The 18,888-nt window shown below is 40.1% G+C and overlaps 1 protein-coding gene across 1 annotated transcript in view; it reads right to left on the minus strand.

The window, feature by feature from the left end:
• The window catches only part of ALDH1L2 (aldehyde dehydrogenase 1 family member L2), a 26,477-nt gene extending 15,699 nt beyond the window's left edge, over positions 1 to 10,778 (minus strand). The window contains 6 exon segments of the mRNA XM_057382194.1: positions 148 to 249; positions 1,054 to 1,219; positions 2,712 to 2,946; positions 5,487 to 5,628; positions 10,543 to 10,620; positions 10,623 to 10,778. Coding sequence (XP_057238177.1) covers positions 148 to 249; positions 1,054 to 1,219; positions 2,712 to 2,946; positions 5,487 to 5,628; positions 10,543 to 10,620; positions 10,623 to 10,691 — 792 coding nt within the window. The 5' untranslated portion in view covers positions 10,692 to 10,778.
• Positions 10,779 to 18,888: the final 8,110 nt, after the last annotated feature.

The raw sequence follows: 18,888 nt of genomic DNA on the forward strand, positions 1-18,888 counted from the left end.
CTCCACTTAACCTCAGGTATCCCAGGGAAAAGAGGTGAGGAACCAACTCAGCTCAAATTCATCTTAACTTCATATTGCTGCCACTGTAATCTGAGTTAGTAACTTTTCCAGTGCTGTGCACCAAAAAAAAATGTTATTTCCCACTACCTCTGCATTTTCCTTTTTCTGGATCCCTTCATATGTTGCCCCTTCTTTAGGCTGAGGTATCCGAGGGGCTTTGCCATCAGCAATGAGATGTACAGCTTCCACCTAAGTGAAAAAATAACAGATTTAATTCTAGCTTGGTTCACTTTTTTTTTCCTAAGTCGTGCTTATGAATGACATCAAAAGACTTTCTGCCAGAAGGTGAAAGTCTTTTGATGTTTGGGTTTCTTTTAAACCTAGATTTGGGTTTCTTTTAAACCTAGGATTTCCAAGCTCTAAGGAACTTGAGCTGCCCTGATTCTTTGACAAACGAATCAGCCTCCAGAATTTGATGGCAGTATCCAGTCACCAAACCTAAAGCAGCTGCCTGAATTCTCCAGGACAAAAATGTGGCTCGGTATGATTGCATTCAACTTTTTCCTTTTTCTTTCTGCAAAAAGTTATTTTTCTGCATTTAAATAGCGAGAAAAAGAATTATCTAATGAACAATGGTGAGTATATTCAATGTAAAAAAAAATAATACAAAAAAGCACAAGTACACAAAATCCAAAGGCAACCCACCAGGACTCTGAGTTTAAAACACCATCCTCCCCTTTTCTCTTTAAAACCTCACTGTTAAATTTTTGTTCCTGATGAACATTTAAAAGATTTGTGTTGTAAAAACATTTAAGGAATCWATGGAAAGAGCCACATTCCAAACAAATTCAACTTCTTGCCATCTGTGGAAACAGAATATGCTCTGCCTGCTGAATATTCTGAGGTCACAGCCTCAGCTGTTGTGCAGCCACACAGCTCCAGTGAAGTCTAGGATTTGGCTCTCTTTCCAAATGCATGCATCTTGTCTATATTTCCTTTACTTTCAACCTCTTTTCCTCTGGAAAAGMTGGTGTTTAGTAGAGCTAAACATACCATGGCCTTTATTCCTTCTGGGAAGAGAAAGCGGTTGTACAGGTCATCCACAGTGTCATTTTGGCCAACATCACATTCTCGCTGCAGSAGAATTGGTCCAGTGTCCAAACCATCATCAGCCCAAAAAATAGTAAATCCTGCTTTCTTATCTCCTTGAATTAAAGTCCTGCACATAAAAAATAAAACATCTATTATGTTAGATACAGACAAGATGAAAGAAGTCAGGAATAACTTCACAACTCATGTGAAGTGAATGGATCCTTCCATGATGTCTTTTCTGAGTAACAACAATTGACTTTAATATTGCTTACATTTGGTCAGGGGGCTGCATTATGTATTTAACTTYGAATTTCACCTCTCATTTTCTTACTCTCATGTTATCACATTTACCCATTTGCACAGAAATTGTATTCTTTATYACAGATTGAAATCAGTGTCATTGATCTAAAGTTTCCTGGCTTTCTCTTTCAGCCTTTTCAAAACTGGTATTGTTTTTGCTTTTTCCCAGTCACCTGCATCAACATCATCTTGAGAAACAAAAATGCTGCTGGTTGTTTCAAATCTGCAACTTCAAATTTGCTTAAGTCCCCTGGTCCTGATGAAGAGATTCTTACTCATTCACTAGTTTACCTAAAMTCTCTTCTACTCACAGTTCAGCTCAAGAGAATTATTTTGACTTATTCTACATAAAGATGGACTGTAGGACAGTACCATCTTAGGTTCCTCCCTCCTGAACACCAATACAGTTTTCTCTTTGATAAATACCTTGTTAAATCAAGCACCYCTGTCACTTATATACCTCCCACCTTTAATATATATGGAGGAATTGTGATTMTTAAATGTTGTGCCTTAGGAAGTCRGGTCTTAATTTCTTTTCTGGACTGTCTTACCCTCATTTCCCATCAAGTTTGTGCTCTTCTATTTTACACACTTGGACACAACTGATGCTTTTGAAGGATTTYCTTACCTCTCCAATCTCCTTAACAATCTCTCTTTAAATATTTCACTTCRCTTAGCACTTTTTCCAGGAAGGATTAAAATTAACAAAACAAAACAAAATATGCTTTTGCTTTGAATCTGTGGATTCAGATAATCTCCATGCTGCCTGCAAGATTGTTTTAAAATTGTCTCTTATATTTAGATAGTTTCTTATTGAATTTAGACACTGTGATAATGTAATTTCTGTTGTCACAGGAATTYCAGATTTGAGTCTGTTGTGGTCATTATTACAGTACAGCTCTTCCAGGGTGGAAATTTGAACCTACCTTGCACATTGCTCTGGAGGACAGTGTGATAAGATTTATTCTTGTGGGCTCTTTTCTCTCTTCTTWGAGAAATCTTAGGCTCTGTATCAAGCCTTTGTGTGATATTTAGCATTTGTGGGGGATGAGTTTCCTGCTTATGGAAACTCCAGGTGGTTTGTGCATGTGAGTAAAACACATGGACGTACAGATCACAGCACTGATCTCCCCAGAGCAACAGCTGAACTCTCACTGGAAATAACAATGAATCTCAGCTATGAAGTGCAGATCATGCACCAAATATTCAGCTGCTCCAGAGGAGCTCCTTCAGAGCAGTTGCAAGCCCCAGAACTGTGCCAGCACAGCCCAACATCCCAACTTTGTGACAAACACAAAGCTCTGATGCACAGAACTCACCAGTTGATTGCAGAAGCTCCTCGGTGCCGTGGTAGGATGGATGGATGGTAAATAATAGAGCCATGTTTTGGGCAGTCAATAACATCCATGGGGATAAACTGTGTRCAGAATGGGAGGACATTTAGCTCTGCCCCAACTGATTTGTAGGCTGCAACTACTTCCTGGATAGGCTTGCCTTTAGCTCTCCATCTGGGGAATTTAAAAACAGGAGTGCCGTCCTTCTCCGCTGCCAGTGCTGAGAGGAAAGARAAGCATTATTTATTTCCATTATGTGTTAAAAAATTCAAGCTGAAATCAGAGATATGTTGCATGATAACTCAAGCAGATCAAGGACAGAGTGCCCTTTGTACTGTTCTGTATGCTGTTTAAAAACCTTTGTGCTTGGATATATTTTAGTCATTCTTTGATTCTCCTTTCTACAGCTTTTGGCATTCCCAGCTTCAATTCACTCATGACTTGGCAAGTAAGTGCTTGCAAGTACTTGCACGTAAGTGATGTGATGCCTTAGGATTTTTAATTTCTATATTTTCATGTATCTGTATTCTTGTACTTCTCCAGTGTACAGCACTAAAGCTCCTGTTCTCACATCTTTAGACAAAACAATTCCTCTCTGAGCCTGAAATCCAAGGACACTTCACTGCCTCAGAGCCCCAAAATATGGAAACAACAGAGAATTGGGGGGAGCAAGWTTGGGGTGGGTGACATCATCACCTGAAGGTGTCACTGGAGAATTGGGGCCCCATATGATAATACGACAGAACTTACAAAAGGAGAAGATCTCATGACTTGGTTTTCATTTTGGGTGTAGCCTCAGGAGGAGGCTTTGTCTGCCCTTAATGCACCAACACACCTGGATTAAATTTGGTTGTTTTTATTCTCCTAATTTTGTCTGGCCTCTGTTTCAGGTGAGCCTTGTTTTAGGCATCAATGAAAGCAGAAAAAGGTGATGAGTGTTACTGACTACTGAGCAGTGGCATCTCATTTCTTGTCCAGTCATTACATCTGCCTGCAGCTGGTTTGGTTTAGCAGAATTTAATTTTCTGCTTCAGCAATGTGAATGGGAATATGTGAATATGACTGCACAAAACTAAGATTGGCTTGTGCCAGCAGCATTTTGAAATGTGGTGCAAATAACCACAGATGCTAGTGGACAASAGTAATTTCTTCAAAATGCTGTTTATTGATGCTTTCTGGATATGCTTTCATTTATCTGTGAAACACACAAAACTAGGCTCAAAGGTGAGGAAAAACAATGCAGTCATTGCAGAGAGAATCTTAAGATGGTTGATAAATTCCAATGCATAACCACGTAATAACTTACCACAGAATGGGCTAAAGTAAAGTCAAACTTTATATCTTTGAGTTTTAAGTGTAGTAGGAAAATTAAATTTGTATTTCTAGTTTAATTTGTATTCTAAACATGCATTCATGCTTCACTTTCTCTTTGTCATTTATGAAATTGGATCTCCAGCTTGACCTGTAGCATCTTTAACCTGTTGACTTTTGTCTTAAGTAAATGCTTACTTAAATATCATTCCATAGAAGTTAGTGTGTACTGAAGCTACTTTTAGAAACAAAGACTGTACTTGTCTGAGAGCATAGAAACTTCAGAAAATATTCACTTGAGACTTAAGATTTTGAGTATTGTGGAAATAAAAAGAAGTGAAGTTATCTAGTAATTTAATTTTTCTTTTTTTTTTCCCCAATAAGGAGAATCATGTAATCCAACCAAACCTGGATAGTCCAATTTTTATTTTCTAAGCTAATAGTTGCCTTTTCTAATTCTTCCAAAGTKTGATTCAATCTTTTAATGAGGTAGAGTTGAGAATTATATACTAGTCTGTGAGCGTCATAGCACACGTAAGCAAAATTTATGTTTGATTCTTCCCTCATGAGAGTTCTGTAAAAACATGTCAGGACCAGACCAAAAAAAAANAAAAAAAAAAAAAAAAAAAAAAAAAAAAACCCAATCAAAACCAAAAGATAATTGAAACAGCTCATGGAATGTAGTTTTGATTTCAGATTATCCATGAAAGTACATTCCATTCTGGCACTTTTATTTCCTAATCATATTAACTCGCTGCTTTTGTGTCACTGAAAAAAAAAAAAGTCAAAGAAAAGCTCCAGATCAGATGGTTCCAAATTAGCTTCTTTGCCATGCTGGGCTCTGAGTACAATGAGTACAATTCTGAATAAGCAAAACTTCTTTCTTTAGGAAGACCAGAAAATCCTTMTGCACCTCGACAATGGAAAAAGGGAGAGCAAAGCTTCTTCCAATSTTTTGAATGCATTTTCCATAGTCTAGGGGGTGGAGAAGCAGGCTCTGCAGGAGCACTGCCACATGCAAGCTTGTCAAAAAGGGCAGAAAGTCAGGAATAAACCACCTTGGCTCCATGCCTTGAGTGTCCCAGGCAGCACAGAGAGGCAGGGGACAGACATTTGTGTTCCAGCAGAACTCGTTCAGGATGAACGTTCAAACAAGATATCCAGATTAATTTTGTTTTCTTACATCTTGATGGGGAAATTCCTCCTTTCCMAATAGCCTTGCGTGGYTAGAACCAACTTTTAAAGTTGKTTTTTTTTTTAAGGAATTGATAAACTCAYGAGGTTAAACAGGTCAGAGACATGTTTGTTAAAGCATAGCTCTTATGCTGGATTCAGAATAAGAAAGGCAATAAATGCAAGTCATTCCCATATAGATATAACCTTCTTGTGAAAAGGCAAGTTTGTTGTGTATGCCTGTAATTTTAACATYTGGATTTAGGTTACACTCACCCAAAGGATCAGCTTGTCCATTCTTGTCAGGCACAGTGAAAACGCCCACAACTTTATGTCCTTCTTTTCTCAGCTTGTTATAAACTTCTTGTCCAAAAATACTTTGACCTATAAGGGCTAGYTTTAGCTTGTGTTGATAAGCCTGGTAAAAAGAATCAAAGCAAAACATATTTTAGAATGCAAAGAAAATATGTTATTGCTTTCAATTTTGCACCTCTTGCTCTTTATCAGTGTCAGGTTTGATTTCAAATGGGACAGCCTTTTCTACCCTAATCATCTTTGAAGGAATAATAATTAATTTTTTTGAGATGAAAAACAGGCAACATACAATTCAGAGAGACTATACTTCACACAAAAGCATCATCTGATACTGTCACKGATGTTTATAGGGATTTTCAGCACTTTCATTAGACAGACCCCTCACTTCTTATAAGAGGCTCCATGATTTTGTCCATAGTCAGAAATGGAAATACATTTTTTGACACGTGCATAAAACAGTTTTTCTAGGCATAACTTTTGTGCCTGGAACATGTCCTCTGAATCCCTATAATTGAAGAATGATATGTTATTTGTGATTAACATATATAGGCTAAAAAGACAAACTTGCATTGTTCCTACAGAGTTAAAGATGATGATCATCCATTTGATCCTCCTACAATAAAATACTGCTAAATGTGAGGGTCCCTTGCTGGGCTTCCACTGCCTGCTGTGTTTAGATCCCAGTACACTGATTTAAGCTCCCTCAGGCTGAGTAGGTGCAAGTAACCCCCTCAACTTCTTTTTAATTTATGGTATCAGGATATCAGATATTGCTATGTTATCCAAGTCACTGCATCCTGAGGAAACCACTTTTCCTTCAGAGTCCTTCCAGATTTATGTGATAGTTCTGCTCCTCTCCCACYCTACCTCCAGCACCTCACCTCTAACACCTCCTTTATCCCAGAACTGSTATTCCTGTGGCTGCAAGGACTGGATTAAGGTATTGAAGCAGGCAGGCAGTGACAAATAAAAATGTGGTGTATTCTTAACTGGATCTATTCACTGTCCTAATGAATCCTAAATGGGTCCGGTGGGGGAGCAGGAATGAGCATGGAAACATGGCAGAAGGGTGGAATTGTCTCTGTAAAGATGATATTTGCATTTTTCAGTCAGCTTTGATAATAAAAATAAAATAAAAATTTTTATTTTATAAATAAAATAAAAAATTAAAAAAATAAAATAAAAAACTGGAAAATAAAAACTGGAAACCCTTGAAAAACAATTAGAATATCAGAGCTGGTTAACAAGGAAACATCCGCACAGAATAAACAGAAAACTCACCTTCCTCAAAGTTGAATCTGGTACAAACTATTCCTAGACTTGAACCTCATAGATCCCTCCTCTTAGGAGGTCTGAATCAAAGGTAGGAAATAAAACCACATACTCCCCATCCCTATTCTTAACTTCATTTTTCTCAACTGGATTTTGACTTTCCATTTTTTCCTTATGACCCATGAATCAAAGCACTGTATGAATGTCTTAAATACTGGCATTTGTTTTCCTTGTAAACTGGCATTTGCATATTTTTCTCCTCTCTTCTCTTCCCTTTTTAGGGTGCTGGGATATGAGGATACTTTGACTGAGTGGGTTATTGATTGGATAACAAATGGTCTGCACTGCCCATCAGATCAGATGACAAAGAGAAATATCCTGAAAAACGAGTTACCCAAAGCCACAGTCCACTGCAATTCTTTTCACAGCTGACATATTATGGATGTATTTTGCTGGTTTCAAGTTACATTTTAGTTGTGCAGCTGGGTTTAGARAAGGGAGTTATGAAGTGGTAGGTTCCATTACAGGAATATTGAAATGTGCTTTTTATTTTTTACATAAAACAATAGGAAATAACAAATATTTTCCCTCAGAATGACACTACGTAGCAGGACTGTCCTGTATTGCAGCATTACTCAGCACTAGTGCCACTGCAGTAGAAACAAGCAGTAAGATGTAAAGGTGGACATAACTCAGGCCCTTGCAAAATCAGATTTATTATAACTGGCTGATAAAAAATGTCTGTGAGCCTGGTGATGAAAATATTACTAACCACACTACGCTRTTGGCAGCTTTACCCAAAACAGTCCACAATTTTGCTCTTAATAAAGACAAGAATGTTCTGAATTTCCATGAGCACAACTTATCCTTGTAATCCTTATCCAGCAAGGCCAAACAGATGCAGGTAGTGCTCATCATCAATGCTTTAKGAGGGATGTTTTTACCTTTGCAGCAGAAATGTTGCTGCATTACAAAAAACAACCATTAGGTTTTCCTAAGTATTTAAACTATAGCAGGAAAATTGGGAGAAAGATTGRCCTGCTGGATGACTGAACATGCTTGGTATCGTATGAAATCCTCTGATTTCTGTATTGTGATAACAGTGGTAGCCCAACTAGTATATTGAATAAACATTAAAGATAGTCCAGATGAGAGTTACTTATTCYACTTCTTTGTTAACATCTTTCAATAAAAATACAAGACTGGGGAAGGTCTTCCTAGCTAATGAATCTTCTCCTCTGCCATCACAATCACTCCATATGACTGCTTTTATAAATCTACCCAACCTACTTTTTAAAGTACTTTTAAAGTACTCACTGCTGTACTCTGCTTTTCTGATACTTGGACAACCTTCTTGTAATTTGAAGTCCAAATTTATCACCACTTTTTTAAAAGTTACTTTTTCACAAAGGGTTGATTCACAAAGTGTTAACAGCATATGCATCCTCTACTCCTAAACTTTCAGTTCATGTTTCCCTGTGAACAAATCTGATTCTCATATTGCATGGAATGGCATACCAGTTCCAATTTCAGTTCCAAATCGTGAGTTGCTGTAAATCTTTCAGTAAAGCTACACATTTTTAATTTGTGGAACTGAGTCAACAAATGGTGAGGAGCAAACAGAGAACACAGTCCCCAAAGGAATACCCAAAAAAACCCAATGGAGATGAAACTTTTTATTGTTTCTGACAGTGATGTTAGGAGAGTATGAAAGATTTCTTCTGCAGTTGCCTGGCTGACTATGAATGTGAAGCATGCATGAGAAATGCATGAGAAGGTTAATGCAGCAYCAGAGTGGATCTCTTGCTGCACTTTTGTAAGATTCTCCAGTTCCTAGTTATAGAAACAATGCAGTTCAGGTTGTTGAGGGAGATCTGGCCTTTCTTTTATCATAGAAYAATGTAGTTATAATGACAGTGCTACCAAAATATATATATTTAGAAAGTTAGTGTTCACTCTACTGAAATCTGTTTTTTTCACTGTCTGAACTTTTAATGTCTTCTTTAACCTTTTATTTTGTTTATAACATAACACAGATTAACAGTAATTATGTTTCCTTGACTCAWGTACTCGTGATTTGAATGAATAAAATAAGATAAAGGTAGAAGCATAAAATCTGAGAACTGTTTGTACAAGTAGCCTTATCTAGAATGCTCAGCATGTCTGAAAGTCCACATATGTTTCACTGACTCAATATGAAACACAGATTTAAGTTTAACTTGTRTATTTAAAATTCTGTCCACACAATCTGTTGATAACACATTGGAATTTATTTTACAACAGCTTATTAAAAGTTATGTGTTTCAAAGTTCGATTCCATTCTTTTTTTTTCCTCCAAAGGACTTAATAAAAAATAAAACTAGCAAATAAATAGCATAGATAGCAGCCAAATGTCAGTAACTAGTTGTCAAGTTCTAGTTCTTAGAAATGGATGATAATTCCAACAGCTTTTCTTCTCTAAGAGTTCCAAAACCTCTCTGTAGGAGAATATTTATTTCAGAGATAAAAATAGKTTTCTGTTACTGCCTCTTTTGTATGTGAATCTAGCCTTCGACTGGTTATCAGTTTCTAATAAAATTTCCCRAAAATTAAGATTTAATAGTAAACTGCTACTCTGGGTACAAATCTTATCATAGAAAAAAACATAGTAGTATTTTACCTAGTTGGTGTAAGAATCAAGTGAAGCTGAAAGTATTTTAATTTTACRTATTTTAGAAATGATGATAGAATGATGCCTCTTTTGAGAAGCAGTACTGCAACTTTTTTTCTACTGACATCCCCCTACATGCGCTAAATTCCAGTGCCTGCAAATAGAAACCCATAGTAGAACCCCGCCCCCATCTACATACACATCCAGGGCAATGTGTTCCCACAGTTCATTCATTCTTTTTTTTTTTTTTTTTTTTTTTTTTGGCACTGCCGGTTTCATTTCCAAAAAGCTTGCGTTACATCTCCTTATTCCAGATGCAGATACCTTCGGAGGATTGCTGTGCTCACACGAAAACTGAGCAGACAAACGTGAAACAATAAACAAAAAAAAAATCCCCCAGCCTCATTCAGCTTGCCAGACCTCCACATCTGCTCAGTTTGGACTGGACGAGGCTTTCGGGGAGTTGCAGGAGTCCTGCAGTCTGTGTATGCAACAAGACATAAAGAATGGCTTGAAACAAATGCGCAGAGCTGTAAAAGAMTAAACCACGGGGTGCAGAGGAATTTAGGCCATCAACTTCAACCCTGAGCAGCCCAGCATCCCAGAGCTGCGAACAGAAGGTCACAAACGAAMCAGGCCAAAGCGGGGGGCTTCTCTSTGGCACTGGGGAYGAGCACGGTYCTTTCTAAAATGAGCAGACAGCTTTCAGCTTCTCCCAGAGCAAATGCAGCAGGAGGGAGGCAGCGAASGGCTGCAGGCACATTGTTCCTGACACACGATTACGGGGCACTAKCACAGCATCGCCCGTTCCCTGCAGCTCCCAGGCACATCCCTGCAAGATGCAGCGCCCAGAGATGATGGCTGCGATCCCGCTCGCCCAACAGCCGCCAAAGATGCGGCTTCTGCACCCACAACCAGCCCTTTCCCGTGCCTGKACGCGCTTTGCTAAATCCTCCGCACAGACAATACTCATCACATGCTGGAAAACACCCGCTCCCGCCATCCCCCTCCTCGCTCGGCCCCTGGTTCGCTCCCGGGCTCGGCACGGCTCGGCACGGCACGGCACGGCACGGGGAGCCGCTCCCCGCTACTCACCGCGGCCGTGGTGCAGATGGTCCGCAGCAGCCGCGGGGCTGTCCGCAGCATCTTGCGGCCGCCCGGCCAGCAGCGAGCCCGGCTCGGCGGAGCTCCTGCTCTGATGCAACCCCGCGCCGATGGCGCTGGAGCCGGGCCAGAGCCTGCATCCGCGGCGGCGCAACCCCGCCCGGGCCGCGCAACCCCGGGGGGAGCGGGGCCGCCCGCACCTGCCGGCCCCTGGGGGAACGGGGAACGCCGGGGAACAACGGGGAACGGGAAAGAAGGGGCGGGGAGCCAGATTATACATCATATATTACACAGAGGCGAGCGCCTCTGCCCCCCGAGCGCAGCCCTGCCCCCCGATCCCAGCCCTGCCCGATCGCAGCCCTGCCCCCCGAGCCCAGCCCAGCTCCCGGCCACCGCGAGTGGCGGAATTACAGAAGATTTATACTCGGAAGGATCTTTTAGGGATCCAGTGCAGCCCCCCTGTCMAGGCAGGGTCACCTAAAGCAGGTTAAACAGTGAGTTTTGAATGTTTTCATAGAGAGACGCTCCTCGGGCAGCCTGTTTCACTGCTCTGCCACCCTCGTTGGAAAGTTCTTCTTCATGCTGAGGTGAAAATTTTCGTGTTTAATTTCTGGCCGTTGCTACTCGAAAAGAGTCGGGCACCACCCTGTAGGCACCCATCTTTGAGGTATTTGTAGGCGTTAATGAGATCCCYTCTCAGCCTTCTGTAGACCAAACAGACCCAGCTCCCACAGCTCYTGTAAGAGAAATGCTCCAGAMCCCTCATCATCTTTGTGGCTTTCCACTGCACCCTCTCCAGTAACCTTGTTTTTTGTGTGGTCAAGGCCACCCAGGTGGCATTTTGCACTCTGAGGTATGTGCAATGTCCCCAGCAGTGCCCTGGCCAGCTACACCCCGAGGGGACAGAGCCCCTCACCTTCAGCTTTGCCCTCTCTACCTTATTCCCTTGAATATTACCTTGAATCTGCTGTGGCAGACAAAGATCATGTAGATTATCAGCATYAGATCATGTAGATTATCAGCATTAATTTTTAGTTTCTTTCATGCCAGTAATGCGGTTAAAAAACATTAATTACTTTCTGGAAATCCATATCATCACCACTGCCAAGTATTTTTAAAGCAGCTCACTCTACTTAATAATTTTTTAACATCTACCTCTTTGGTTCTATTAACTCCAATAAAAGAGTTTCAATTTCAATATTATTCAGAACAACAAAATCTTCTCGTCAGAGGTGTGGAGAAGATCTTGAAAACACAAATTCAAGGTGCTAAAGAGACCAGAAATCAACTGAAAATGACCCCAAAAAAGGGGTCAGGAATAGAAAAAGCGGGACCATAGCAGTAATATAAGAATCATTGCAAAATAGGTCAGGTTTAAACCCCAGCAACACTTAAATTATGAGCAGGTAATAAACTGAAATACATGATGTTCTTGGCAAAACTATGTCTTGCCCTTTAYTCAAGGACTCTGCCATCCCATAAGCAAAGGTGGCACTTATGAGTAGAATCAACAGAAATTATAAAAACTTTTTAATTAAAGTAACCATTGCACTTCAGTTTTGCAAAAAAAATTCAGCAAAGAAAAATCACTAGTTGATTCCTGTAAATTTCTTCTCTGTGGGGTGAAAAACCTACAGGAGTACTTGGCCAATTCAGTAAAAATTCTTCTCATGACAGTGTGACAGGGAGYGTGTGGTGTTTTATTAGATTCTGGAATAATCAACCAAGTGAGTTAGTGACTGTCTTTGCTCTGAGACATTAAAACCTTAACAAGTAAAATTAATCAAAAAGGTTCTGTTAACAAAGAGGGACATATGTTTATACAAGTATATGAAAGTATATTTCTTTAGTATTTGTGGTACTGTGGGTTTAAATATGGTTTAAAAATGGTGYACAGTCATTCCAGATTTTCTTTAAGAAAGCTAAAAGATTTTGCTTTGTGGCTTATTCTTGAAATAGTATRTGTTCTATTATTATTGGCTACTTCCATGGTATGCAGCCTCTTCCCATTGTCTCACAAAAAATCTACCAAATTTCATTCCTAAAAACGTTTCTTTAAAATACTTCCTGTTAAAATTGTACAATAAACCCATTAAATCACACCATTTTGTTGGACTAAAATACATCATTTAACTACTACAGGAGCTGTTGACCTGAATTGCATGCTGTTAATATATATTTTTTTTTTCCTTTTTGAATTGGCAGTTTCTTTCAGTAAGATTAACTGCACGGTTTGATGGGTAGTCCTGTAGGAATAAAAGCTTCATGCACAGCTCAGTTTGCAGCTGAGCAAACCTACCTATCTGCTCAAATAAGAAATATTGACAATCCTTACCAAAGGAAGATAGCACTGGCTCTGACAGGAGGAGGAATGAATGTGGTGTAGTTTTCCTATGACTTGCCAGAAGTTGCACAAATTCCATATGATAGAGTGCTATATTACACTGCTGTAACAGCTGCATCRAAACAGTCCTGCAATGCAAGGTTTGGAACTGGATTAGAGCATTGCWGAAGTTCACAAAACTTCAAACCTTGGTTCGTGATCCAAAACCCTCTCCAACCAGATCACAACACACTTGGCATTTAACTGCTGACACACAAGCTTAGGGCAAAAATACTTGGGTTTTCCTGGGTAAGCAATTTGTAGCAACTTGTGGCTCTATTCCCTGTACACACACAACCCAGACAATACAACAAGGCCAGTTAATTAAAGGTTTAATTAGCTGGCACACCTTCATCTCCAAACACAATTCCTAACCTGTGAGATAMTAAAGACCTTCACTTGCTTCACTGACCACTCAAGTGTTAGGTGACAAAAGGGAAAAGGTGTCTGTTGTCATCAGAATTATGGTATAAAGAATTATCTTCTTTATATATCATAAAGAAGAACTGAGAAGGAAGATGTGGCCTTTACTTCAGATTTCACAGCAAAAAGAGGGGCAGGGAGATGAATGAGGATGAAGATGTTCTAAAACACAGACAAGGATGGTATCTATCTATCACCAGAATGATGAATTCATACAAACGGGTTTTAACAACCACTTAAAAAATTGCCTATTTAGAATTTCAATGTAAATAGTTACAATCAGGATTTTTGGTATCCAGAAAATTATTAGGCTGATCTCTTTGAGAGTGAGCAATAGGTCTTGTATGGCATAGTAAACTCCAGCATCAGTGTTAAACATTATAACAGYTACAGTGCATTCCTTTGGGCTTTGTTGGAAAAAGTGACACGAAGTGTAACACTGATTTTTGTACCCCAGTCAGAAAAGCATCTGGCAAATTATCAATTTCTTGATAATCTGGGAAAAGAATCGTAGCTCCAGTGGTTACTTTCTTTGGAGCATATTTTATACATTAAGCTTTCTTTTTTATTATTTTTTTTTCCTTCCAGTTCTGTTCCTTTTCCTTAAAGTCAAAGTTTTGCTTTTGAGGAAAAAAAGCCAATTATCCACAGTAAGATATCCAGCATGGGTTATTTTTAGTTTGTGTTACAAAATTTTCAGGAGATTTGTGTCAGCAACTGGCAAAAAATGATAGGGGGATATATTTACAAAACTATTCAGGAGTTAAATGYACTTGATCAATAGCAAAAATGTGCAAAATACGTTTGCATGTGCAGAAATGTACAGAACAAATGTCAGATCTAACTCAGCTGAATATTTTAAATCTTCGTTGATTCCTCTGAAGCAGACCCTACTCAGTGTCTTTGAAGACATCAAGACTTGGCAAGATCATTAGGAAAGACTGTTCTGCACAGTGTGCACATATTGAAGTGCTTGGGAAACTGCTTGGAATCTTCCAGGATTCTCTTTCTTTTGAAAATCATGTCCTGGCCCTCAGTAATCAACTAAATTAGCGCTGCATAATCTTTTTGTAGTTGGAAATCAGCCTTGATGGGGCTTTTCATGATGATTAAAGGTTTGGTCATAGTTCAAACTTAAATTCCTCAGGAGTACTTTAGAGTTCACCCACTTTCAAAGACCAAGCAATTAMAAAAAATAAAGTAAGGCTTTATATGGTTGTTCACTAAGTATGTTAATTGCATGACAAGTTTCAACTAAAATTTTATACAATAAAATYTTCCGTGGTTGTCCACTTGCTGAAGCAAGATTTTATGGGAAAGTTACTTTGTGTCTTATCTCTGCAACATTTACACTTAAAACTTTTATTTTTTATTTTTTTTTCCCCAGAGGGTCTTAACTAAACAATTATTTAAACCCTTGTGCTTGACATTTCATTTTTTCAGACTAAACAAAAGGAGGCATATATTTGATGAGGAAAGGGGATTATTTTACCAATTTAACATGCAGGAAGAACTATCACGTGCAGATGCCTTACTCATATGGATAAATGGAAGTCTCTCAAAGTCCATACAATGGAAGAGAAATTACATCTGCAAAAGTTGTTGCTGTCTKTGTGGAGTAGAGCTGCAAAGAGCAGATCTCAGATGGTAAATCCTTTCTGGGAATTCTGCCACAAAAACTTAGAGCAAGATCTTTATTTKATTTAAAATATTCAGAGCTAAGCACCAAATGTTCCACAGACAAGGAACATATAGAATAGTTGGTTTTCTGCAGATACAGCAAGGCAAATTCTTTCTCCTGCAAGTAATTAGAATTTTAGTAATTATTAACTCTGTCAATCTTCGTGATGCTTTGCCTGTATATATGAGTAGCAATTTCTGCTCTGGGTGTTTTTCTTGCCTTTTTTAAAAATAAAATGGCTTCTGTTTGGATTGTTAAAGTTTTCACTGAGCTTTCAAATAGCAGAAAATTACAATTTAAAAATACCAGGCAACTGTATTGTCAAGTATAGGATATTTCCAATTGGGATATTTCAAAGGAAAAAGGAAAAATCAAAGGAAAAATCATTTTTCAAAGGAAAAATGTAGCTGAAGCTACAATCGACCTAAATAATTTCAATGCGAGCAACAAAACAGTGTCACCTAGGGAGCCAAAGGAAAAGCCAATTATTAGTCATTTAAACGAGTGGACCATGAATTGTAGCATAAATTCAACTGATGTACTTCAATATAATTGTGATTTTTTTTTCAGTTATGGTGCCTCCTCCTCCATTTAAAAAAAAAGTAATATTTCAATGCATTTTCTTTTACAATCATTTTCATTTTCCATATTTAAAATAAGGGCTACATCACTTGTGCTGTGGGGACCCCAGTGCAACATTTGGTGTGGCCATTGCACAGATCACCCAGCTGGATTAACTGGATGCATCCAGTTTTGATGATCTCTCAACCTTGCAATTACCAACCCTGCAATATTTACTTTACAAATTCAGTTTAGACGTGGTAAATGAGGGTCCAACCAAGTGACAGTTCTGCAAGATTTTCCCGTGTGCCATACTGCAGCTTTCAAGGATGCCCTTTTCTGAGACAGGGAGCAAAAGGCCTGATGACTGTTTTCTAAGCAGTCTGAAAGCCTCTGTTTATGTGCAGTCTCCCACAGCTAAAAGAAACAGTGTTTCAAAGAAAGTTTGTGAAGAAAAATGGTCCATTTTACTTGTTTTGTTTTTCAAAATTCAAAGACACATATTAGYTTTGAATAAATATAAAGCAGCTACAATGAATTCGATTAAAGCTGCATAGACAGAAGGAAATCCTTAAAATCAAAGATGTGTTTTCATTGTGTGTGATACTTATCATCTCCTTAGAGATACTTGTGTTCACTGCCAGCTGTCCATGTCCTGCACAATTAAACTTGTAGTTCCTTTAAAACACAATGTGAACATCTTCAGTTTGCGTAAGAGACAACGTGTGGAGGAGATTTATTGACATATTTACGTAATGGTTGTTATTTGACAGCATTTTCCAAATCAGAGTTCTCTCCCTTAAGAGAAACAAAACATAAAAAAAACTTATTCCAAACATTGTTGATGTCATTTCACATAAAGGTAAATTTGATCTCTTCTTTCCCAGACTGGCCTCTTAGAATGCATTTTTAACATGAAAAACCCATCAATARACATGATCTCTCAACCAACCACACCTTTCTTTCATCAAATCTTTCAAATCAACAGATTCCACAGGATGGACTCCTCTTAATCATACAACGAGAAAGTAGGTGCTATTTTCAGAACTGTTGCATTACCACTTTAGCTTTTATGGATGGTCCTGCACTATCTCTCATCCCAGTTGCTATTTTTATCTCTCTTTCTCCACTGACATTGCTGATGCTCCTGGTGATACTGCTTTTGAAGCCATTTCCTTTTCTGCTGATGCTACAGATTCTGCTGAGGTAATGAAATTGCAGCGGTTAATGCTAATGGCCCTGAATGGCTGMTTCTCTCCCCATCACAAGTATTTCTATTTTTATTCTGATATAACACCCCCAGGGCCCTGGGACAAAAGAGTGGCCTGTAGGTAGCTACCTCATGGCCCTTATGACCACAAATGCCAGTGGGACTGATATATATGGTCTATATCAAAGTGATCAGGTGCTTATGAGGCCTATTAATTGAAAACATTCTATAGTTTTTTATACATTATTAAAATACAATGTAATCACTTTCAATTTATTATCAATGATAGCCTTTTTGTATATTGTTATAAGTTTTTTAATAGTGTATTAGCAACATACAGTGTACCAGCTGCACGTAATCCAACCAGCTGGATTAGTACATAGATATGTGAAATCACCAAGAGGCATAAATCAGAAAAGTTCTGAAGAAAGTAGACAGGTAAATGCTGTAACAAGGAACAGTAGTGAGCACTAATGAGAACTTGGCAGAGGCACGGGACAATCAGCAAAATAATTGGAAAAAACCCATAAACATCACAACTGCACATGCCCTGGAGACAAAGGTTAAAAGTCCACCGTGATGAAGAGGATGGGATCTCATTAGAGGGAGACCCCCACGACCACCGAATTGAGGATGGCACATGCACACKTGTAAAACTGTGATATCGTGGATTTCCGTGCCCATGGATGGTGGTGGGKGTATGGTGGGTGTATGGGGGCAGTGACAATGGTAATGTTACACCACGCTCACTGGATAAATATGTGCTAATTTGAAGCAAAGGTGGGTGGGTTAGGAGGAGAAATCCCCCTCACCTCGAGCGCTCCAATAAACAAATACCTGCTCTATAGACACAGGTCTATGGAGTTTTATTTCCAGGCMTTTTCGGGCATCAGGACGATRAGCGGGGGCAGCTGTCCMTGAGCTCCAGAGCCTCCCGGAGCCGGGACAGTTCCTCGCTCCGCTTCCTTCCTYCAGCACYACAAAGGGGAAGCGCCRGGGCAGCTGCGGGGCTGTCACGTTATCGCCTTCAGCCGAGAGAGAGCTTTCCCTCCTGAGAGCTTTCCCTCCTGAGAGCTGTCCCTCCTGAGAGCTTTCCCTCCTGAGAGCTTTCCCTCCTGAGAGCTTTCCCTCCGGCCAGCAGCCTGGTAGGGGTGGCGGGGTCGCTGTCAGAGGGACTGGGCTGCAGCGCTGACCCTCAGGGGAAAAGCAAAAAAAGCTCGAAAAGTGGCGGTGCCTCCGAGGCCGGCCCTGCCTCAGCAGCACCACCGGCTCACGCTGCCGGGGGTCGGAGCGAAGAACGGAGGGAAAAGCAGGGGGAAGAACGGAGGAAAGAGCGGAGGGAAGAGAGGAGGAAAGAGAGGAGGGAAGAGAGCAGGAAAGAGAGGAGGAAAGAGAGGAGGGAAGAGAGCAGGAAAGAGAGGAGGAAAGAGTGGAGGAAAGAGAGGAGGAAAGAGAGGAGGAAAGAGCGGAGGGAAGAGAGGAGGAAAGAGAGGAGGGAAGAGAGCAGGAAAGAGAGGAGGAAAGAGCGGAGGAAAGAGAGGAGGAAAGAGAGGAGGAAAGAGCGGAGGAAAGAGCGGAGGAAAGAGCGGAGGAAAGAAAGAGAGGAGGGAAGAGCGGAAGAAAGAGAGGAGGGAAGAGCGGAAGAAAGAGAGGAGGAAAGAGCGGAGGAAAGAGCAGAGGAAAGAGCAGAGGGAAGAGCGGAAGAAAGAGAGGAGGAAAGAGCGGAGGAAAGAGAGGAGGAAAGAGCGGAGGAAAGAAAGAGCGGAGGAAAGAGCGGAGGAAAGAGCGGAGGAAAGAGCGGAGGGAAGAGCGGAGGGAAGAGCGGAGGAAAGAAAGAGCGGAGGAAAGAGCGGAGGAAAGAGCGGAGGAAAGAGAGGAGGAAAGAGAGGAGGAAAGAGAGGAGGAAAGAGTGGAGGAAAGAGCGGAGGGAAGAGCGGAGGAAAGAAAGAGGAAAGAGCGGAGGGAAGAGCGGAGGAAAGAAAGAGGAAAGAGCGGAGGGAAGAGCGGAGGGAAGAGCGGAGGAAAGAAAGAGGAAAGAGCGGAGGGAAGAGCGGAGGGAAGAGCGGAGGAAAGAAAGAG

The sequence above is a fragment of the Malurus melanocephalus genome, unplaced genomic scaffold, assembly GCF_030028575.1.
Source record: "Malurus melanocephalus ecotype Western Australia unplaced genomic scaffold, MMel_1.1 scaffold_554, whole genome shotgun sequence".
NCBI lineage: Eukaryota > Metazoa > Chordata > Aves > Passeriformes > Maluridae > Malurus > Malurus melanocephalus.